Source organism: Scyliorhinus torazame, chromosome 21 (assembly GCF_047496885.1).
Source record: "Scyliorhinus torazame isolate Kashiwa2021f chromosome 21, sScyTor2.1, whole genome shotgun sequence".
Lineage (NCBI taxonomy): Eukaryota > Metazoa > Chordata > Chondrichthyes > Carcharhiniformes > Scyliorhinidae > Scyliorhinus > Scyliorhinus torazame.
In genome coordinates, this window is record NC_092727.1 from 95,759,403 (window position 1) to 95,783,310 (window position 23,908).

Genomic DNA, 23,908 nt, shown 5'->3' on the forward strand with positions numbered 1-23,908 from the left:
AGGGAGCAGGCCTGGTATTCCATGTTCTTAGCATTTAGGTTGTTGACTCTATTGGACCCTGTTGTGGAGGCTCAGCCATTTGTTGGTGATTCTGCTCATTTCTCACTGAGATTATGATGGGAGATGGGAAGACCTCCCATAGAAATTCAGGACCGATTGGATCTATTTTTATCTGCCAACCGAGATGTGTCCCATTAGGTTCCCTGAGTGAGACAAGTGAATGAGAAAGCGCTAATTTTGGGCAGCGTAAAAGCAAAATAAGTGAACAGAGCAAAGTCTTTTTAAATGCTGACTCTAATCCCAATGAAATTACATTTTAGCAGACTATCAGATTATTTGCTGCACAGTATTATTATATACTCATCACTCCAAACTCTGATTATGATGTTATAAATGAAGCAGCTGTCAAACAAACGGCAAAATGATCCCTTCTACAAAGCAGAACATCTCCACTGTGACAGATACAGGAAAAAAATCCATGTCCCAATTTTTACTGATGTCCTCTTTTCTTAAAATGATGCCACTTTCTTAGAGAGATGGAGTAATTCCATAATCCTCTATTCCCAGCAGGGAACTATACTCCCAAAAAGGTGGGCCGAAGTATCATGATACAATATTACACACCACTCTCTGGTCCACATTCTGTTTAAGAGAGGCTCTCAGTTGGGAACACGGAACCTTTTTAGCTCCACGGGCACGAGTGCATTACAGATGCTCCATGTGACAATCTGGACAATTTTATCAGACTATTTAATAAGAGTAAAATCACACTGTTACCAAACCTATTCTCACCTGACAGCCAGACGTGCACATTTTTAGCAGTCGAGAGCAGGAAGGCTGAATTATTTTTTCTTTCCCAAGGCAGGATCACTGAGGTCTCTTGTAGCACCTCTATTTCTTCCCCAGCTCCACATGAGCCACGAATCAAACACAAAACCTTCTGGTCTGTACCGCTTATTCTTACAGCCCTATTATGTCTCAACGAGCTATCGGGGAAATTCTAAGTAATGGATAATCTTTATTAAGATAATTTCACTTTTTGATGAAGAAAAATGGAACACATTAAAGTACTTGGTATAATGTAAATTGGAAGTGCATTTTTATTTTTCAAATAATTTACCATGAAAATATTGCTCCTTGAAAATTGTTTTTATTACACTTAAAAAACATTCTTTGATGACAATTATAATCGAACCGAGAAAAGCTCATTCTGTGGGCACTCTCACAGCCACTCACAAGGCATTTCTGTGGCTGTTCTGAGGTCGCAGCTGTGGCTACAGCAGATGGTAAACTACTGTGGGGAGAATCCTTTCCAATGCGCAGACATCCCACGCATTGGTCGGAATTCTCCAGCCCTTCCGGCTAACGGGATCTTCCGGTCCTGCCAAAGTCAGTCCCCAATGGAGGCTCGGGCGAGGAATGTAAATTACCATCGACATCAGCGGGAATGGGCTGGAAGATCCTGCCAACAGCCAACGGCAAACCGCCTCCACTTTGGGAAAACCCGTCATGGAGTGAGGGCGGGGGGTGGGGGGGAGCTGGAGAATTCCGCCCGTTGTTCCTCATTGAGTTTGAGGTAAGAAATGTATTCAATTAACACCTTGGGAGACTATGGCCTCCCTCTAAGAACCCTTCTCCTCTTCTGCTCCTCCCTCTTCAAGCACCTTGTCCTGATCTGCAAGTCTCCTATTCAAAAAGGGGGAGAGGTCTTGCCTTATGCTCAGTTCCATTAGACATTAACTGGAACACTCAGCTCCAAAATGGCAGGGTTGGCTTCAAATCAGAGTTGTCCCTTGATTGACATCTACATATATTCTGAAGCTGTTCATTGGACCCATGCTAACACCCTCACCAAATGGCATCTAGTGTGCCCGCCATCATGGTAACATTTATTTTCATTCAATTAAAGGGACGTGGGTTCCCCCTGCTCAATCGCCCTTGATAAGGTGGTGGTGAGCTGCCTTCTTGAACTGCTCCATGTGGTGTAGGTACACCCACAGTTGCTGCTTGTGTTGGAATTGCCAAGACTGTGACTTTCTGGGTCCCAAATAGCATGTGTAGCACCCGTCCAATGGCTGTTCCTGATCCAGACTTTGTGCCAAACAGTTCTGTGCTTATGTTCTGCGCTTAAACTTGAGGACACATGTCAGAATGTACATTGTACAAGGTCCAATCTCAGTAGGAAAGTGTTTTCCATTTTGCATTTTAAATTTGACAGAGAGAAAAGTTTTTGTTTGCCAAATTCTCAGCAGAACAATCACAGTATTAATATTCCTGATGTTTATGTCATAATTAGTGTAAGCACTGCAGTCAAGGTCTATTGTGCAGTAGAATTTCAACAATGATTCAAAACAAACACTAGGTTATATTTCCCATTGCACATGGTAATTGCTGACCAAGTTCAAAGGGGGTTAGAGGGTGGTCAATAATTGCATCTGGCGTGAATGAAACCCCCATTGTAAAGTGATGCATTCTGTCTTTATTTTATTTATTATTTTGACAAAATGTATGGCAATTTGGAAAGCATATAAATAATGTATACATATATATGTACACACAAAGCTAATTGCAGAACAGGTGTAAAGTTGAAAAATGCACAAAATTAAAAACTGAAACACTGCCATTGGTAAAGTCGGTATAATTGCAGCATTGCAAATTGACAGGCCATTTCCACTTAAATGTGAATGAATTTAAAGTAGAGAAAATTGACATAAAAATACATAAAATACCTAAGTGTTTGTGTGCTTTGATGGATTTATATGGGTTCATTATTGTCGTTAGATTCTCAGTTATTGTTTTCAAATTGTAGTCACCATAAAGGATCTAAGTTTCTGATTATAGAGCTGAATGTACTTAAACATAAAATGAGGGTCACAGATACAACAGCAAATTCTTCACCTTACTCCAAGGAGTCTTCACTTTGTTCCTCCGCACCATAATCCCTGCCCTGAATTCAATGTTGCTCCAATATGTTTTGATTAAGTCTGATAGCTCTTCAACTAATTCGACATTGAAGTAATCAGATGTAAAACTTACTTCAAAATGGGAATTAAATTCAAATTACCTTGAGTTATCAACCAACCGGATTTGCAACCTAACAAATGACTGGCAGCTATGTTGTCATGTGGAAGTAAGTCATTAACATAATGGGTGGAATTTTCCAAAAAAATGACAAAGTTCCATTTTCGGTGAGAAATTTGTGCAAATCCCGTTGGCCCCGGCGGCACAATTCCCACCGCAATTTTCAGGCACTTTGAATTTTTCTTTCTCCCCAAATGAAAAATGTCGTTCCTGAGGGATAAAGAGTTTGATTCACTCACCCCGGGGGTCATCTGAGCATATCAATTAAGATGGCTCTGCACTTAAACAGCTCCACAGCACTTACTGTTATTCAGGCCAACCTGCACCTCAATTCTCAGAGGGGGCCCTCAGCCGTTTTCTGGATGCCGTGGAGGAGAGGCGGGCAAAAATATTCCCTTGTTCTGGCAGGAGGCCCCTCCAGCAAGATGACCAATCCCACCTGGGAGACAGCCGCAGCACTGGTTAGTGCCAGCAGCCTGGCCAAGAGGATGGATGTTCAATGTAGAAGAAAAATGAATGACCTACTCGATTAAACAAGGGTAAGTGCTCTCTTTCTCCTCTCTGCACTCCAGCTTCGTCACCCCTGGGAATGTCACCTCAATCCCACATACCGCCACCTCACAGGGCACCAGTACCTGACATCCCACCAGCATCCTCAAATCCCCTCCAGCACTCGCCATCACGACCCCTCCCTGCTTAAGCGTAGTGCCCACGTATGCCAGTTATCATCGACATCTGACCCGCCTGGCAACCAGCTCACGTTATCCCCATTTATGTTCCTGCAGGAGAAGCATTCCCACAACCACCGTGAGCGAGAGCAGATAGATGGTGGGACGCCCGAGCTGAGGATCCTAACTCTGTACAAGGAGAGAGTCATAGAGCTCACAGGGGAGGAGCAGGAGGTGGCCTGCAGTTTGAGCAAGAAGAGCCTGCAAGAGAAAAGTGAGGAGCAACTAAACCATATTCCAGATGACCAGTCTCAACTGTGTAGTCCAAACCTCTGACCAGACCATGTACTAAAACCATGCCCATTGACTTGCAGGAACATCAATCAAAGAGCCTGGACCATCAGCAGTGCCCCACTACCCATCCTTGATACCACCTCAGATGACAGTGGTGTCACGGTTATCACTCACACCATCCACCATTACAGAGACATACACCTCGGTGGTTGAACTTAGCAGACAGGCTTCCGGGTCACTCTGGTGAGCACCGCACTGCATGTCAGGTGGAGGCAGGAACATCCCAGGGATCAGACAGTCGGAGATCTGCTAGATCATAGGACTCAGCTGTGCCCCATCCAGATGCCATGCCTCTAAACACATTCATCCCTAAGCTGCTGAAAATGTAAAGCAGAGCCAGAAATACCAGGAGAGGTGACATTCCTGCGACTGCAAGGTCCAATGGAGGAGTCCCAAAGCCTTCTGTGGCAGGAGATGTTGCTGGCAATGCGTGGAAACCAGGCCAACACAGGGTAGTTCTTGCAGTGGAAAACCTGGGGCAAGGAAGTCAGATCCATGACGGGAGAACTCGAAGCATGGCTCAGGCCCTGGGGATCATGGTTGAGGTGTTCATCTGTATGGTGCAAACCATGGTGGGCCCCCAGGACTGGCAGCGCCTGTGGTGGTATGTATTAGGGGTAGGGGTAGGGTTGACAAAACAAAAATCTGTAAATAATTCTGACAAAACCTGTAAATAGTTAACTGTTGAGATCAATGCATAGCCACTGTATGAAAATAATTCCAGGACCAGCTTTGTAAACCCCTACCACCATGCGACCCACCACCCCGCCAGGTTCCTTTTTAACAAGGGGTGAATGTGATGGTATGTATTAGGGGTAGTACGGTACCTGTGATGCCGAGAGGCTATTTGTAGACAGACACAGGGTCCTGGTTGGATCTGCCGCCTGCTGGCTCCACCCAGTAAGGCGGAGTATAAGAGCTCGGGTTCTCCCAGCAGCCGTATTCTGTAACTGAGCTGCTGGGGAACAAGTCTTGCTTAATAAAGCCTCGATTGACTTCATCACTTCTCAACTCGTGAGTAATTGATTGTGCCACAATTTATTAAGCAAGCTTAAAAAGACTATAGAGTCACGGATCGCCCCGGAGTGTCTGCGAATCAGCCCCCATGAAGCAAACTCAGCGGCCGTGTTTAAACACTGGCTAGCATGCTTCGAAGGTTACCTCCGAACTGCCCCCGTTGACCAGCACCATTGTTGTTGCCGTTTGGAGCATCCAGGGCCGCGATTGGTCCAGGGTCATCGAAGCCAGTCGTGGTTGTTGCATCGGGGCATTTTCTTCAGACCCTGTGGAGCCGTCTATGCTGGGGTCCTTGGCTATCAGCCAAGATGGCGGCGTCCATGGATCGCACGCAGTCGGGGGCGGACAAAATGGCCGGGCCCATGGATCGCACGTGGCCGGGTGGTCACAAGATGGTGGCGCCCATCCTCCCCGCGTGGTGTCCGGGACACAAAATAGCGGCGCCCGCTGGCCGCACATGGATCGCTGGGAGGGTTCAGTCTGCTGTCCCCGTTCTCCCCCAGAGATAGTGGCGACCCCCTGAGACTGGCACACTGCTGAGTAGTGCCCCTTTTTGCCGCAGCTTTTACAGATGGCCGAGCGGGCTGGGCAGCGCTGCCGGGGGTGTTCTGACTGCCCGCAAAAATAGCAGCGGGACCCTCAAGGTTGAACCGCCTTGTTTGCGAACCTCACCCTGGATTGCAAACCCATCGCCACTAGGAGCAGACAGCACCCAGGATCGAACGTTTATCCGGGCTGAAGTCCAGCGGCTGCTGAAGGAAGGCATAATCCAGGCCAGCAATAGTCCCTGGAGAGCCCAGGTGGTAGTTGTGAAGACTGGGGAGAAGCAGAGGATGGTCGTAGACTATAGTCAGACCATCAGTAGGGACACGCAGCTTGATGCGTACCCTCTCCCCCGCATATCCGACATGGTCAATCGGATTGCACAGTACAAAGTCTTTTCCACCGTGGACCTCAAGTCCGCATGCCACCAGCTCCCCATCCGCCCGAGTGACCGCAAGTACACGGCGTTCGGGGCAGACGGGCGGCTCTACCATTTTTTAAGGGTCCCATTTGGCGTCACAAACAGTGTCTCGGTCTTCCAACGGAGGATGGACCGAATGGTTGACCAGCACGGTCTGCGAGCCACGTTCAAATACCTCGACAATGTAACCTCTGCTGCCAAGACCAGCAGGACCACGACGCCAACCTCCGCAAATTCCTCCAGACCGCTAACGCCCTGAACCTCACCTATAACGAGGAAAAATGTGTTTAGCACCAACCATCTGGCCATCCTAGGATACGTAGTGCGTAATGGAGTGATAGGCCCCGACCCTGAACGCATGCGCCCCCTTATGGAATTTCCCCTCCCCCACTGCTCCAAAGCCCTGAAACACTGCCTGGGCTTCTTCTCGTACTAATCCCCAATACGCAGACAAGGCCCGCACGGTAATCCAGTCCACTACCTTCCCCTGTCGACAGAGACCCGTCAGGCCTTCAGCCGCATCAAAGCGGATATCGCAAAGGCCACGATGCACGCAATCGACGAGTCCCTCCCCTTCCAAGTCGAGAGCAACGCATCCGATGTAGCTCTGACGGCCACTCTCAACCAAGCGGGCAGACAAGTGGCCTTTTTCTCCCGGACCCTCCAGGCCTCAGAAATCCGCCACTCCTCAGTGGAAATGGAAGCCCAAGCCATAGTGGAAGCTGTGCGACACTGGAGGCATTATCTGGCCGGCAGGAGATTCACTCTCCTCACTGACCAATGGTTGGTAGCCTTTATGGTCGATAATGCACAGCGGGGCAAAATCAAGAATGACAAGATCTTGAGGTGGAGCATTGAGCTCTCCACCTATAACTATGAGATCTTGTATTGTCCCGGAAAGCTGAACGAGCCGTCCAATGCCCTATCCCGCGGCACATGTGCCAACGCAAACCCTCCACGATTCTACCATTTTGTGAAGTCCCGCAACCTCCCCTACTCTGTTGAGGAGGTCCGTACAGCCACCAGGAACTGCCAAATCTGCTCAGAGTGCAAACCGCACTTTTTCAGGCCAGATAGAGCACACCTGATAAAGGCTTCCCGTCCCTTTGAACGCCTCCATTTGGATTTCAAAGGCCCCCTCCCCTCCACCGACTGCAACGCGTACTTCCTAAACGTCGTAGACGAATACTTCCGTTTCCCCTTCGCCATCACCTGCCCCAACATGACCGCGGCCACAGTTATTAAAGATCTCGGCACCATCTTTACACTGTTCGGTTTCCCCGCGTACATCCATAGCGACAGGGGGTCCTCCTTCATGTGCGACGAACTGGGTCAATTCCTGCTCAGCAAGGGCATTGCCTCGAGCAGGACGACCAGTTACAACCCCCGGGGGAACGGTCAGGTAGAGAGGGAGAACGGTACGGTCTGGAAGACCGTCCTACTGGCCCTACGGTCCAGAAATCTCCCAGTTTCCTGTTGGCAGGAAGTTCTCCCGGATGCCCTCCACTCCATCCGGTCACTGCTGTGTACCACAGTGCCTCACGAGCGCCTCCTTGTCTTCCCTAGGAAGTCCTCCTCCGGAACGGCGCTGCCGACCTGGCTGGCAGCCCCTGGACCCATCTTGCTCCGAAAGCATGTGCGGGCGCACAAATCGGACCCGTTGGTCGAGAGGGTTCACCGTCTCCACACAACTGGAGGTACACCTACGTGGCGCACCCCGACGGCCGACAGGACACAGTCTCCCTGCGGGACCTGGCGCCTGCCGGAACCACACACACCCCCCCAACACCAATCACCCCCTCTCTCCCACCAGCGCACCCCACGACCGCTGCCTTCCCGGGTGGATCGGTCCTCCTCCCGTGCCCGCCCAGGAGTAAGGAAACGTGGACAAACAGCGCAACGCTCCCAGAGACGACAGTGCCCGAGCCAGCACCTGCACCACCACCGGGGCTGAGACGATCGACGAGGATGACCAGGGCATCCGCTCGACACGTGGAATCCGTGTGACAAAACAAAAATCTGTAAATAATTCTGACAAAACCTGTAAATAGTTAACTGTTGAGATCAATGCATAGCCACTGTATGAAAATAATTCCAGGACCAGCTTTGTAAACCCCTACCACCATGCGACCCACCACCCCGCCAGGTTCCTTTTTAACAAGGGGTGAATGTGATGGTATATATTAGGGGTAGTACGGTACCTGTGATGCCGAGAGGCTATTGGTAGACAGACACAGGGTCCTGGTTGGATCTGCCGCCTGCTGGCTCCACCCAGTAAGGCGGAGTATAAGAGCCCGGGTTCTCCCAGCAGCCGCATTCTGTAACTGAGCTGCTGGGTAACAAGTCTTGCTTAATAAAGCCTCGATTGACTTCGTCACTTCTCGACTCGTGAGTAATTGATTGTGCCACAGCGCCAAATGACACTGAGGCTTCTGGAGCTCACTCCATCTGCACTTCCATCCCATGGAGTAACTCACGAGCACCCGGAGGGAGGAGAATCCGCTGGAGCACCTCCCGGGGCCTTCCACCCCGGAGACCCGGGGAGGGCCCATCCAAACCGAATTCCCCCCTGCCTGTAGACCAGTGCAACTCGGGCACAGTGGGCAGAACTGGGCAACAATGCTAGTGCCACCCAAAGGTAGGCCTCAGCCCTCCAGGACCCAGCCCTCCAGAAGACACCGTCAACAGCATCTCAAACAACAGGGTATGGATGGCGTTTTCTGTGCTAAGGATATTATGATGCATTCAAATTGATGCAAATCAGGTCATGGCCTTCCTGGGTGTCATCGGGGAGGGCTCGTGTTCTATGACCTCGCCGGCGCAAATCCCGTTTTTGGCCTGCGGCAAGATTTTGCAGCCATGATGGGATTTGTGTCCGCGGCTACCCGATCCACTGAATCTCACCGTATGTTTCTGCTACTTAGATCCAGAGCAATGGCAGAGCTACTGCGTGCATCATTGTGGAATTAAAGTGCTTTTATTAATGACACCATTGTTTGTTTTGACATGATGTTGTTACAGCTGATGAACAAATATGATCAAAACTAAAAGAATAGTACATTCAATTTTAGGATCTAACTGCATTATTTTATTATTCAATAGATACATATTATAATCTTCTGGTGCTTTGTAACGTTTAAGTAGTATAGTGCTGAGAAATTGACATCAATGTCCACCAAGTTAACATGAACATCTAATCGCTGCCCAGCCACATGCAATACTGATTAATAAGACTTGCAGCAGTTAAGTCAGTCCCAGAAGCAATGGCTATGAATTAATTTCATTGAATTACACACCAACAGTACCAGGGTGCCCCCTGCCTGGAGGCCACCACCCGAGGGCCTTCGATCGCCTGGGAGACCCCCCCCCAGATACCATTCCACCTGGTCCCCGTTTGAGGCCAATAGATGTAAGGTGGCCAATCGATCTGGTGTCAGTACGTCTAACTGGGCTCTTAAACTCACTTGGCTGTGCGAGACTGGGTCCTGCCCATTGTGGGCAGGGTCTAGATTGCAATATCTCGCGATCTCTGATTAGATCGCATGAGGCGTATGATAGACATCAATTCAGACGAGACGCTGAGAAGCAGTGAACCGATGCTTTAATAAGCTAAATATGTGCCGACCTGCAGCTCCTCCCGCACTGCAGGGCTGACCCAGGTCAACAGGCTTTATACCTCCACAGCTGGGCGGAGCCACAGGCAGAACCAACAGCAGCACCAATAATAACATTCCAATAGTACAACTGCAACAACCAATAACAGAACAGCAATAACAATAAGTATATATGACAGTGGGGATAACAATACTAATAGAACAGTAGAACATATATACAACAGCCTTACGTAGCCATACGTGGCTCACCACAGCGTAATGGCTATCTCCAATCCAGGGAAGGCCTCCCCAGGGATCTACCGGCAAAATCCCGCACCGATTCCGGCGGGACGCTGCCAGTAGATCACACCCAATAACTCAGTTTCTCTCCCCCCAGATGTTGCCTGACCAGCTGAGTATTTCCAGCACTTTTTTTGGTTTAGATTTCAGATTTCAAGCATACATGATATTTTGCTTTAACATTAAAGTGTAACTTTGGTGCAAATCAGTGCTGTTGCAAGGATCAAGACTGATAAGAAGCTACTTCTGAATTCTGGCTCTGAATCATTATTTATGAGATTAAACATACCATCCTTTCCATGTAGAACTGCTATTGGCAATCATTTGGCAGCAATCAGTGATGATTCCACAGCCCAGGAAGGTGATAATTAGCAGCAGTAAAAATACAAATGATAACTAACTGAAGTCAATTATCACATAACAGCCTGCACCGTAAGACAGTCTCCAGGATGCATTTGGAGGTGAACCCTTATAATGAATGGAGGACGATAACACCACTGATGGGGTGTTAAGAGAACATCATCACTAATGTTGCAGAATGTCATAACTAATGGTACAATTATACTGTCGAAGCATTTCTTGGAATTAGTTGTGCAATGTGCGAATTCAGCCCATTTACTTTGCTCGCTAGATTCAATGCACCATCTGCAGCAGTGGACGAGCTCTGTAAGAGCAATTGTTCACAAATCACTATTGTAGATTTTATGGGAGTAGTTTTAATCTAACACATGGGACAGAGAACCCACGGACACAGGGGCAATAATCGCTTTACACACCATCATTATTGCTCCCCAGCATCTCATAAGAGTATTGAAGGTGGGGTGGATTTCAATCCTAAGATCTTCTGACTAATTGCGAGAAATGTGATGGACCCTTACAACTTAACAAAAGAAACAAAATCCTATCATTGACATGAAACCTTACAATCAACGTATAGTCCTCGTGGTTGACTTAGAAATTTACAGTTATAATTAACCAGTTTCCCAAGCGACTAGCTAAGCGATGGCCTTAAGGGATTGGGCAGTTAAACATTGCAGTTCTTCTCCATGTCTCGGACTGCTTTGAGAGATGCCTGGATAGAAAGTGATAAATGAGTGTTAGGCTGGAATCAAACCAAGTAGGTTCAGTTGATATGCCCTGAGTAATTTACAATGTTTCTTATGTTATGGTGTCTGAAAACTTTGACTGAATTAGTATTTCAATGAAATAGATATTATAATTTTGAAGTAATCAGTCTGGCCCAACTATATGCCATTCTATTTGCCCATAAAACAAATAATTCACTAAAATGCAGATAGTACAAGGGGGCTTGATGTTAAAATTTAGACCCAGTCCTTCAAAAATGAAATCAGAAAACACTTCTTCGAAGGACAGTAGAGATCTGGAATTGGTGCCATAATGGCTCCTGGGTCAATTAAATCTATCAAAATAGAGAGCAATATTTTTAGTGAGATAAGACATCAAGGAATATGGATCAGCAGCAGGCAATTGGGGCCTGCGACAACGCAGAATCGCCGAGCAGAAACTTATAGCCAAGTTCCGCACACATGAGTGCGGCCTCAACCGGGACCTGGGATTCATGTCACATTACATTCATCCCCCACCATCTGGCCTGCGAAATCCTACCAACTGTCCTGGCTTGAGACAATTCACACCTCTTTAACCTGGGGTTACCCCATCTCTGGATCTGTAAAGATTTAATCACCTGCTAATGCTCGCATTCCTAGCATTGTTTGGCATCTTTGAATTTGTCTATATATGTGTTTCTGGAACAGACCTCTTCATTCACCTGAGGAAGGAGCAGCGCTCCGAAAGCTAGTGACATCGAAACAAACCTGTTGGACTTTAACCTGGTGTTGTAAGACTTCGTACTGTGCTCACCCCAGTCCAACGCCGGCATCTCCACATCATTTAAATAAGACCTGTGAGTTTTTAAAAATGGGATTACAAACCAAAGATGGCTGAGGATGTAAAGTCAGTCACGCATTTGCATGAGTGATACCCTGCTAGACAATGGAACCCCAACCTGTTTCCAGGGATAGATCCTCCAAAAACATCCAGAAACTACTTGCCAGGATTTGTGGATTTTGCCAGGAATATACAGAGACTGGGATAAAAGCTAGCTGAAAGCTGCCTCAAGTATGGGTGTGTGTGAACTAATTCTAGAGCTATGAGAAGATGCAAAAAGCCAGCCAGCAGCATCCCTCCATAAGCTTTAGCAGGTTCATCTTGTTACAGCCAGCCCCAGGTGAGATTCCCCAAAAGTTGTTGATCTGGATGGAACCCCTCGATTTGTCACCTCCCAAACTGTACCTCCCAAATTGTACAAACCCAGGTGAGGTGGGATGACTGTCTCCATGTCTTTATTCAACCCACCATCTGCTGGTGTTAACAAAGGGTTTATACTAACAAGGTTCCCTTTCTCTCGGATACCTTTTCCAGACCCAACAGTTATGTTTGAAAAGGTACCAGGCTCTCTTGAGTTAAGTAAGTTTATTAACTACTAAAAATGTAAGGAGAAAAGGTAAAACACAAGCATCTACATTCATGTAGATTAGAAGTCAGAATTGAGTCAAGTAGTAAAAAAGAGTTATACAGAACAGTCCGTGAGCTGTGAGGAGTAGACTGCAGCCAATACTTAGTTGACTTATGCCGGTAAATAGTTGATTATTTGCTTCAGCTGTTCTGTGGTTTGCTAAAGAGATGTCAGTTCTTTTTCCAGCTATGATCCTTCTGCTGGCTGATCAACTTTCACAGTCAGAGAGTGAGTTTTAGATTTCCTGCAAAATTTGGCTTTTTTCAGGGGCCTTGCCTTGGTTATTGTAACCCCTCATTGCGACAAACATCCAACTGCTGGTTCTCAAAGCCCACCATACACACAGACTTAAGAGACAGACACACAAACCGGTAGCAGGCAGACTTTTAGTCCCCTCCTATGTATATTCCAGCTGGAGACCCAGAATACAATAGTCTAATCCAGACAATTATACCCAGGACCTTTGAGAACATATATCTATTATGTTCCTTTGTCTTTTCTGGTGATGGTAATCAGTCTTTGGATGATTTCACAAGTCCCTCTTCTGGAAGTACAAGGAAGGGTTCATTGTTCCTCACCTTGAAACACCTTGCAGTCATGCCTGTCAGTGGCCAGCTGTACATTCTCAGCCATCTTCGGGATTTGTGTCCATTTTAATATATTAAAATTATGTCTTTTTAAAGTCCAATATTTCCATGTTTTTTCTCCATCATCATGAGAATCCTATCTGTCTCTCCAATTGTTTAAGTAAGCCAAATTAACAAACACCACGGGCGAAATTCTCCGGAAATGGCGCGATGTCCGCCGACAGGCGCCCCAAACGGCGCAAATCAGTCGGGCATCGCGCCGCCCCGAAGGTGCGGAATGCTCCGCATCTTTGGGGGCCGAACCCCAACCTTAAGGGGCTAGGCTGGCGCCGGACGAATTTCCGCCCCGCCAGCTGGCGGAAAAGGGGCTGAATTCTCCACTCCCACGCCGAAGTGGCCGCGCCGTCGTGAACGCCGTTGAGGTTCACAACGGCGTGGAACGGCCCCGGCCCTGACCGATTCAGGCCCTGACAATGGGCTAGGATCGGGGCCGCGTCATCTACAGGTGCCAGGCCTTGTCGCCCGCGTAAAAGCGGCGCCGCATAGATGACGCGGCCGGCGCCGCATAACGAGCGTCATCCCCGCATGCGCGGTTGCTGTCCTCTCTCAATCCGCCCTGCAAGAAGATGGGGGACGGATCTTGCGGGGCCGCGGAAGGAAGGAGGTCCTCCTTCAGAGTGGACGGCCCGACGATCGGTGGGCACCGATCGCGGGCCACCCCACATTCCAGGTGAAGCCCGGTGCAGGATCCCCCCTCGCCCGCCCACCACCGCCCCCCCAGCGTTCACGCACCGCCCACGACTGCAGCGACCAGGTGTGGACGGAGCCGGGGGGAACCCGCCGTTTTGGCCTGGCTGCTCGGCCCATCCGGGCCTCAGAATAGCGGGAGTGCCGGAGAATCGCCATTTTGGGTGTCTCCGGCGATTCTCCGGCCTGCGGCCCGCGAAACACGACCGGCCCGTTCCCGCCGCTTGGGAGAATCGCGGGAGGGCGTCGGAAATTTTGGCGGCCCAGGCGATTCTCCCAACCGGCGTGGCAGTGGAGAATCGCGCCCAAGGCCTTTGGTTACCCGCCAGCTAGCGCGGAAATGACATCTCCGGGTGGCACATGCGCGGGAGCGTTCGCGGGCGCTCACTGCATCCCCGCGCATGTGCAGTGGAGGGAGTCACTTCCGCCTCCGCCATGGTGGAGACCGTGGCGAAGGCGGAAGGGAAAGAGTGCCCCCACGGCACAGGCCCGCCCGCGGATCGGTGGGCCCCGATCGCGGGCCAGGCCACCGTGGGGGCACGCCCCCCCCCCCCCGGGGCCAGATCGCCCCCCGCCCCCCCCCCGCCCCCCCCCCCCCAGGACCCCGGAGCCCGCCCGCGCCGCCTTGTCCCGCCTGTAGGTAGGTGGTTTAATCTACGCCGGCGGGACAGGCATTTTAGCAGCGGGACTTCGGCCCAGCCGGGCCGGAGAATCGCGGGGAGGGGGGGGGGCCGCCAACCGGCGCGGCGCGATTCCTGCCCCCGCCGAATATCCGGTGGTGGAGAATTCGGCAACCGGCGGGGGCGGGATTCACGCCAGCCCCCGGCGATTCTCCGACCCGGCGGGGGGTCGGAGAATCTCGCCCCACAGCTGTAAAGAAAACACGAAGCTTCTCCATTAAACTGCAGAACACTGGAATGTTGAAACCACCTCTTCACCTGCTGGAGCCAATGCTATTCAAATATTGAATCGCAATGGATGCAGTGCTCAATCACCTACTTATCACGAGTCAAGGACTGTTTTGTGTAACATTTGTTTACTTACTTCTGGACTCAATTCTCACATCTAATTTGTATGAATGTGTTTTTATAATTTTCCTGCCTTTAGTTGTTCATAAACACTTTGTATCTTTAACACAAGTAAGTCTAGTTCAATTGGCTCCTTTTGAAGCATGGATACTGGGGCTGGGAAAAAAAGATCTGCAAAGGGAGGGATTTGTTTTAGATTAATCACATTGTGACCAGCAGAGGGGGGTTGAATAAAGAAAGGAAGTTAGTTCATGCCTCCTCATCTGTGGTATAACAATTTGGGGGGTATCCCAGTCAGATGATAGCAAATTGAGGAATCTCGCCCAGGTTAAAAAATTTGGGAAGCTTCACCTGGGAACCGATTGTAGCACTTTACAACAGTGATTACACTTCAAAAGTACTTTACTGGTTGTTCCTGTGCTATGTAAGTGCAGCCCTTTCATTTTCTTCTTTAACTGTACCGCAGATGTGACATCATGTATTCACTAAGACAGGTCCAGGGACAAAAGTAGCAATCCTTTTATTACTGGGGAGCAAGAACAGTTGATATAGCAATCCTCATGAAGAAATAACATAAACGATGCACTGATGCTACCTCAATGCAATACAAATTGTTTCATCACATAGTGATTTGGGCAAAAATAGATGAAAGCCCCATCGAATGCATGTTTTTTCTTCAAAAATTGTGCCTCTTCAAGGAATGCCGTGGCTTTCAATGCAGAGTTTGAATTGGAAAAAGACTGGAGATTGAAAAATAATTAATGCAGCGAGTTAAGAAATTTGCTATGAATTTAGATACTCTTTTTATCCAGTTCTACATTTGTAGCATATAGCGTTGGGAATGAACTGTCTCAGGTGCAAAGAACACTTGCACTTAGAAATAGTATTCAGCAGGCTTCAGTTATTCAGGCATCCAATTGCCTCATTATTTCACTCCCTGTTTGGACAATTCCAACCGCCACCCGCTTATCTCAATGTGCAGGATGAAAATAGTCTTGTGGCTGTTAATACTGGGCAGCTTGGTGTCAGTGAGATGACTTTTTCCTTCATTTGTTCTACTTACTGCAAATGCGCTCAGTTTTTATTCTGCAGCCAGATCGGTAAGTGCATCTTTCTTTTAGGGTGTGAGAAACTTCAGATCCAGTTACAAATGCCTATAGTTACTCCAGCATTACAGTGGAGTAATAATTCAAGAGATGTGCAGGAGTGAGCATTGGCAGTTAGAACAAGAATGGTGCCTGATCTTTTTCAATGGACATACTCTCAGTCAGGAATGGCCTGATACTTCCATGCTCTTTCATGCATTAATCTAGTACAGGCATTTTCAAAGTCGGGATTGTTTTGTTATGCTCTTGACGTAGCATAAGCTGCTTCCTTGATGTGCACTCTGACAAAGGAAGGTTCAGACTTGGAGATAACTTTAACACGTTTATTAAACTATTAACAATTCTCCTACTTGGATTTGACTCTCCAGTTAATCCTTCTTTCGCTACTCAGACTGACGAACCAGTCTGCTACAATCCGCGTGGTGGGTGTGATGTGTTTCAAATCAACCCTGTGTACTCACTGAGAGTCTCCACTGGAAAGAGAAAGATGATGTGTGCTGTGTCCTTATATATGGGTTGGTGTAATGCCCCCCTGTGGTAGTGTCACCTCTGTGTGTATCATGAATGCCCATTGGTCGTGTCCTATCTTACTGACCTATTGGTTGAATGTCTGTGTGTCATGTCTCTGGTGCTCCCTCTAGTGTCTATCTAGTCTACATGTATTTACATTAACCCCTTGTGTACTTACAGTGGTGCATATCACCACAGGGATCACGGCCCGCGGGCGGGTGTCGGGAGGATCGCGGAGCCGTCCGTCGCGATGCTCCCGATTGCGCAAATTCGCGTGTAACAGCCGCAGCAGCCGGCAAAACTGCGCAAACATACCAATGAGCGGGCAGGCATGCGCAGTGTGCCCATATATTTTTCATATGGTCGCAGCTTTTTTGAAGGTCGCTCGCAGCCGGCATTGTGCAAAGCTGGCTGCTACGCGTGAATTTGCGCAATCGGAAGTGCCGCGACGGACAGAGAGACTTAAAGGAAGTGAGAGAGAGAGAGTTAAAGAGGCAGAGTGGTTTAAGAAAGATTTTCCAGAGTTTAGGGCAATAGCAGCCAACAAAAACAGCCACCAATTCTGGAGCAAAGGAAATAATGCACAAGAGGCCAGAATTGGGAATACAACAAAAGGTTAAAAGCCGGCTGCTGCGGCTGTTGTCCGCAAATTTGCGCAATTGGAGACGCAGAAGATTTTTTAAAAATTCTATGTAATCTTCCTGCCTGAGGGAGGCAGAGAGCAGGTCATGCCCCCCGAAAGTCGACATCACGTGCTTTGGGCGCAATTGTGCTTCCTCCATTATGTCAGCAGCAAACAAGGGATTCTTAAGAAGGTTGATGTGGAGAGGATATTTCCTCTTGTGGGAGAATATAGAACTAGGGGTCACTGTTTAAAAATAACTGGTCAAAAATGTTTTCTTTCAGAGGGTCGTGAGTCTTGGGAATCTTCCTGAAAAAGTGGAAGCAGAGCCTTTGAATATTTTAATGCAGAGGTGAATAGATTCTTATGATCGGTTATCAGGGGCAAGCAGAATGCAGATTTGAGGTTACTATCAGACCAGACATGATCTTATTAAATGGCAGAGCAGGCTGAATGGTCTACTCCTGCTTCTTATTCGTATGTATAGTCTGTGCGTGAGGTGTTATTGCCCTATGCCTGTCCATCAGCCACATTATTGTATTTTCTCAGCCCAGACTTTCTGTGACACTGGGTCATTAAAAAGCATAGACTAGAACATAGGAACAGAGATAAGCCCATTTATCCCCTTCAGCTCAGCAATAATCACAGTATTCTGACAATTCTTGCCCTCTTGTACATCCTCGATTTAATCATTCCACAATAGGTGGGCATGTCTTCAGCTGCCCAAGCTCTAAGCTCTGAGGTTCCCTCCCGAAACCTCTTTGCCTCAGCTCTTCTCCCTTCTCCTTCAAATCATTCTCTTTGAGAACGTTTTTTATCATCTCTCCTCATAGTGTACTTCCTCATGGGGCTCAGTGTGAAATTGTGTTTGATCAGGTTGGCGTGAAGCACCTTGGGGCATTTCGATATTTTAAAAGGCCTATATAAATGCAAGTTGGTGTCTGCATTTGCTGAGACCAGTAGCACCAGTGGGCTGCAAGGAGCGGGCATTTCTCTCAGAGAGTGGCATTGGGCCTGCTGCCTTAGTGACCCTCCAGAGTTCAGATCTTGGCCAGACACCCCTTCCCACTGCAAGAGAATGGTTAATGGAAGCTGGACCCTTGAGACATTAGCTACCTATAGACAAGCGTTACATCTAAGGCATTACCTGAGTCACCAAGCACTCAGCCAGCGTGGCACAGTGGTTAGCACTGCTGCCTCACAGCACAAGGGACCTGGGTTATTTTACAGCCTTGGGTGACTGTCTGTATGAAGTTTACACTTTCTTCCTGTGTCCACATGGGTGTCCTCCGGGTGCCCCGGTTTCCCCCCACGTTCCAAGGATGTGCAGGTTAGGTTGATTGGCCATGCTAAATTACCCCTTAGTGTCCAAAGATGTGTACATTATCCCCGTTGGGATACGGCAGGGGAGTGGTTGGGTGCTTTTTCGGAAAGTCGGTGGAGATTTAATGGGTTGAATGGCCTCCTTCTGCACTGTAGGGATTCTATTGGATACTCAGGGAGCATTTCAGTCAAGCAGAGAATTAAGAGCACAAACAAGCACATTGCCTGGCACAAAAGACAGTGAAAAGTATTTGTCCGCATTAAAAATGTTGGCACTTTCTGGAGAATATACTGGGGTATTAGGTAAAAGTGATGGTGATGTGTGCAGCCCATAAAAGACTAAAGGGGGGGAGGGAGAAATCCTGCCCTGACAAGAGTTAACATTGGACCTTTTTTTGTATGTGAGTATCCTCTGCCATACAATTGTTCTCTGTCCACAATAGCTGTATTGGAATTCTGCAATGGCCACTCTTAATTGTCTCTTGCCCTGCCACGGCCTTGGTTTTGAAAGTTTTCCAAGAGAAATGGGGCGCGATTCTCCACTCCCGCGCCGGTTGGGAGAATCGCCTGGGCCGCCAAAATTTCCCGGGACGCCGGACCGACGCCCTCCCGCGATTCTCCCAAGCAGCGGGAACGGCCCGGTCGAGTTTCACGGGCCGCAGGCCGGAGACACCCAAAATGGCGATTCTCCAGCACCCCCGCGATTCTGAGGCCCGGATGGGCCGAGCGGCCAGGCCAAAACGGCGGGTTCCCCCCGGCGCCGTCCACACCTGGTTGCTGCAGTCGTGGGCGGTGCGTGAATGCTGTGGGGGCGGCCTGTGGGGGGGGCGAGGGGGGATCCTGCACCGGGCTTCACCTGCAATGTGGGGTGATGACAACCCGCCCTGCGATGAGCTCCTGGCTCTACATCGTTGGACTATGTCTGACCCATGGCCACAGTACCACCATCCACCCGGACCATCCCTGCATGCGGCTGTGACACTGCAGCGCACGGTCCCGTCCTCTGCCCGGGGGATGTTGATGGCGGCCCAGGGGGAAGGGGGCAGACTCACCTGGGGCTGAGGTAAGACCACCCCTCACACACACACTTGCACTCAACGTACATGACACCCCCGCACACTTTGGACAGAGCACAAAGGCAGCTTCGGTAGGTGTAACATTGACTTTAATAACCAAAGGAGTTCATGCACGTGCCCTAGCCCCTAAAACTCATCTGTGCCCTGCAACCGTGCCAACTTACTCAGTGTCTAATTGTTTGGCCTTACGGGCCCTTTGACTACGTCTACGTGGTTCCCCAGACGGTACAGCAAAACTGGAGGTGGACTCCTGAGATTCCTGCCCTCTGACACTGGATCCCTTTGGCGGCCGTTTCCTGGGGCGTCCTGGCCTAGATGGGCCAGGCTGCGGCCCGGGCGACTGGGATGGCGAGCTGCCAGCCTGTCCTGCCCGTTGCCCACCCGATGCACCTGGGACGGAAGGGGGGGAGTCCGAGGTGTCGCGGTGTACCGGGACCTCCCCTACAGAGGGAGCCGGGACGGACCACAGCACCTCCTCCTCCCTCAGGGTGCCCGATGGCCCCCAGGCCTCTACATGGGTGGGGGATGTGAACGGACTGGCCATCCGACGCCCCCCTGACATCTGGCGCTGCCAGTCCTGGAGGCCCGTGCTGGTATCGACAGGGGTCTGCAGGTTTGCAGCCATGGAGCCCAGGGGGTTGGCAAACCCTGTCTGTGACAGTGCGACACCGGCTAGCTCATGGCCACTGGCGCCGATGCCCTCAGCGATGGCCTGCAGAGACTGGGCCATGGCCTGCTGAGACTGGGCCATGGCCTGCAGAGACTGGGCTATGGCGTTGAGCGCCTCTGCCATCTGGCGCTGGCACTGGCTCATGGCCTCCTGTGAGAGGGCAGCCATTTCCTGGGCCACAGACGCCGCCTGCACGGAAGGCCCAGGCCTCGCAAACCGTTCCCCATATCTGACACCGTCGCACCCATTGCCTCCACCGCGGACGCCACCCGTGCGGTGTCAGCCTGGGTGGCACGCATGACCGGCACCACTCCCAGCTCCTGGACGCGGATGGACTCCTCCACCTGCGACCGCAGCCGCCGCAAGCCGCCCGTCACCCTCTTCGCTCGTCTCCGGGTCGGTGGTTGCATCGGATCTATGTGTGGGTGTGGTAACTGCAGGAACCCGGGATCCATCTGGGCGGCAGATGTTCGCTTGGCCTGGGCTGCCCTCCGACCGCCCGGTCCCTCTGCTGCTCCTACCTCCACCTGCTGTACCGGGACGGCTGTGTTGTGCGCACCAGTGAGTGTTCCAGACGCCTCATCACTAAAGTGCCCAACCGTGGTGAGTGTTTCTGCGATGGTGGAGGGTGTTGGTGACAGCAGTGGCGTTGTGTCGTGCTCTTCGTCCCACTCTGAGTCCATGGCACTTTGGGGTGGGGGTTCATCTCCACCCATCCACTCTGAGTCACTGTCCGGTATTTCGTCTTCCTGGGTAGTGCTGTCCCGGGTAGGGGTGTCCTGGGTAGTGCTGTCCCGGGTAGGGGTGTCCTGGGTAGTGGTGTCCTGGGTAGTGGTGTCCTGGGTAGTGGTGTCCTGGGTAGTGGTGTCCTGGCTCAGATGTGACGGGGGCCTGTGGCTGCCCCCCTCGTCGCTGGGTGGTCGCTCCCGCACATGACGGGGGTGTCGTCTCCCTGTTGCTCCAGGTCTCTCCGTCTCCCGTGGTGTGCGAGGGGCATCCTGCGGGCGTCGCATGCTGGAGGGTCCGGGTCTCTCCCTCTCCCGTGGTCTCCGAGGGGTATCCTGCGGGCGTCGCATGCTGGAGGGTCCGGGTCTCTCTGTCTCCTGTGGTCTCCGAGGGGCATCCTGCGGGCGTCGCATGCTGGAGGGTGCGGGTCTCTCCGTCTCCCGTGGTCTCCAAGGGGCATCCTGCGGGCGTCGCATGCTGGAGGGTGCGGGTCTCTCCGTCTCCTGTGGTCTCCGAGGGGCATCCTGCGGGCGGTCTGCATCTGCGGGGATGGGTGCCTGGACGTTTGGTCCTGCGATACACAATGAAGCATGCATGGTTAGACATCAGGCAGTGATCAGGTGATACGGGGGAGGGGGATATAGGGGAGGGGGGATATGGGGACGGGCTGTCGGTGGCTCACTCACTAGTACGCCCCCGACCTCTGCATCAGCAACCTCCCGGTCCTCAGGTCCGCCAGCCAGTTCCAGGGCCCTTTCCTCGTGTACGGTCAGTGGCCTCTCATCAGCGGGCCCTCCTCCAGTCCTCACATGCTCCCTATTGTTGTGTGCACGCTTCTCCTGTGGGGGGGGGGGCAGGGGTAAAAGGCAACAGTGTTAGGCAGGTATATGAATGCACGCCATCGGTTGCGCGTGCATTGCAGAGGTTAAGGTTAGGGCTGGATTCACTTGGGGATATGGGGGATATGGGAGAGGGGGGATATGGGGGATATGGGGGAGGGGGGATATGGGGGAGGGGGGATATGGGGAGGGGGGATATGGGGAGGGGGGATATGGGGGAGGGGGGATATGGGGGAGGAGGGATATGGGGGAGGGGGGATATGGGGAGGGGGGATATGGGGGAGGGGGGATATGGGGGAGGGGGGATATGGGGGCGGGGGAGATATGGGGGAGGGGGATATGGGGGAGGGGGGATATGGGGGAGGGGGGGATATGGGGAGGGGGATATGGGGGAAGGGGGGCTATGGGGGAGGGGGGATATGGGGGATATGGGGGAGGGGGGATATGGGGGAGGGGGGAGATGGGGGGTATGGGGGAGAGGGGATATGGGGGATGGGGATATGGAGGATATGTGGAGGGGGATATGGGGGAGGGGGGATATGGGGGAAATGGGGAGGGGGATATGGGGAGGGGGGATATGGGGAGGGGGGATATGGGGGATGGGGGATATGGGGAAGGGGGATATGGGGGAGGGGGGATATGGGGGAGGGGGGATATGGGGGAGGGGGGATATGGGGGAGGGGGGATATGGGGGATATGGGGGAGGGAGGATATGGGGGAGGGTGGATATGGGGGAGGGGGGATATGGGGGATATGGGGAGGGGGATATGGGGGATATTGGGGAGGGGGGATATGGGGGAGGGGGATATGGGGAAGGGGATATGGGGGAGGGGGGATATGGGGGAGGGGGGATATGGGGGAGGGGGATATGGGGAGGGGGGATATGGGGGAGGGGGGATATGGGGAGGGGGATATGGGGGAGGGGGGATATGGGGAGGGGGGATATTGGGGAGGGGGGATATGGGGGAGGGGGGATATGGGGGAGGGGGGACATGGGGGAGGGGGGACATGGGGGATATGGGGGAGGGGGGATATGGGGGATATGGGGGAGGGGGGATATGGGGAGGGGGGATATGGGGGACGGGGGATATGGGGGAGGGGGATATGGGGGAGGGGGGATATGGGGAGGGGGGATATGGGGGGGCTCACCCTGCCTGCTCTGACGAGATCGTTCACCTTCTTGTGGCACTGGGTGCCTGTCCGTGGTGTCAGGGCCACAGCGGTGACGGCCTCTGCCACCTCCCTCCACAGACGCCGGCTGTGGCGTGGGGCAACTCTGCGGCCGTGCCCGGGATACAGGGCGCCGCTCCTCTGCTCCACCGCGTCCAGGAGCGCCTCCACATCGCGTGACTCGAACCTCAGGGCTGAGCGACGGCCAGCCATCCAGTCGGGTGTTGTGGTCGGGTGTTGCGGTCGGGTGGGGGGGAGCAGCGCGGCCTTATGAGCCGTCACACCGTGCAGCGCGTATGACGCTGCACGCCGTGAACCACTGCGCAAGCGCGGATCCCGTTACGTCGCTGCTAGCCCATTTCGGGCCGGAGACTATCGACCCATTTTTCCAACGTGTCGGAAGTCGGATTTGCGCTGTTTTTTGCGCCGATCGGCGGACTTTCCGCCGATAACGGAGAATTTCGCCCCAGATCCCGAGTTTTAAAGCAAACTTGTTTTTTCTTTGCAAAGCGTTTAAACACTTCTTACCCGTCTGGAAACCTCCCCGGACCGGTCGGGCGTCTACAATGACCATGCACCCCTGTGTGTAGGTGTTGTTCCGTCTCCCAGAAGAGGTTGTGGGGAGTGTGTGTGTGAGGGGGGTTACAGTAAAATGGGGCAATAAGAAGACTGGTCCGAACTCCTCTAAATAGGGTCTGGGAGGATAAGGTGGGATTTCAAATGTTCTGAGTGCTTAAAACAAAACTAATGAAGAACCAGCAGGTTTGTGAAATTTCCAATAAAGTAATTCCTGCAGCAAACGGTGATCTGCAATGGTTTATTAATAGGTGGTTATATTTGGCTAGGACACTGATTCTCATCTGGACTTTCTGTGGGAGTAGATTTGACATCATTAAATTATCACGTGGGGATTTATATATTTGTATGAATTTAGGAACAACTCCTGTAATCACAGAAATGCTCCGTCTCTGTCAGTTTCACTGGCTGATAA

The 23,908-nt window shown here is 51.2% G+C and overlaps 1 protein-coding gene across 1 annotated transcript in view; it reads left to right on the top strand.

The window, feature by feature from the left end:
- Positions 1 to 1,431: 1,431 nt before the first annotated feature.
- The window catches only part of LOC140398424 (neurexophilin-1-like), a 130,814-nt gene continuing 108,337 nt past the window's right edge, over positions 1,432 to 23,908 (top strand). Inside the window, exon 1 of the mRNA XM_072487095.1 lies at positions 1,432 to 1,576. Coding sequence (XP_072343196.1) covers positions 1,448 to 1,576 — 129 coding nt within the window. The 5' untranslated portion in view covers positions 1,432 to 1,447. The remainder of the gene's footprint in view (positions 1,577 to 23,908) is intronic.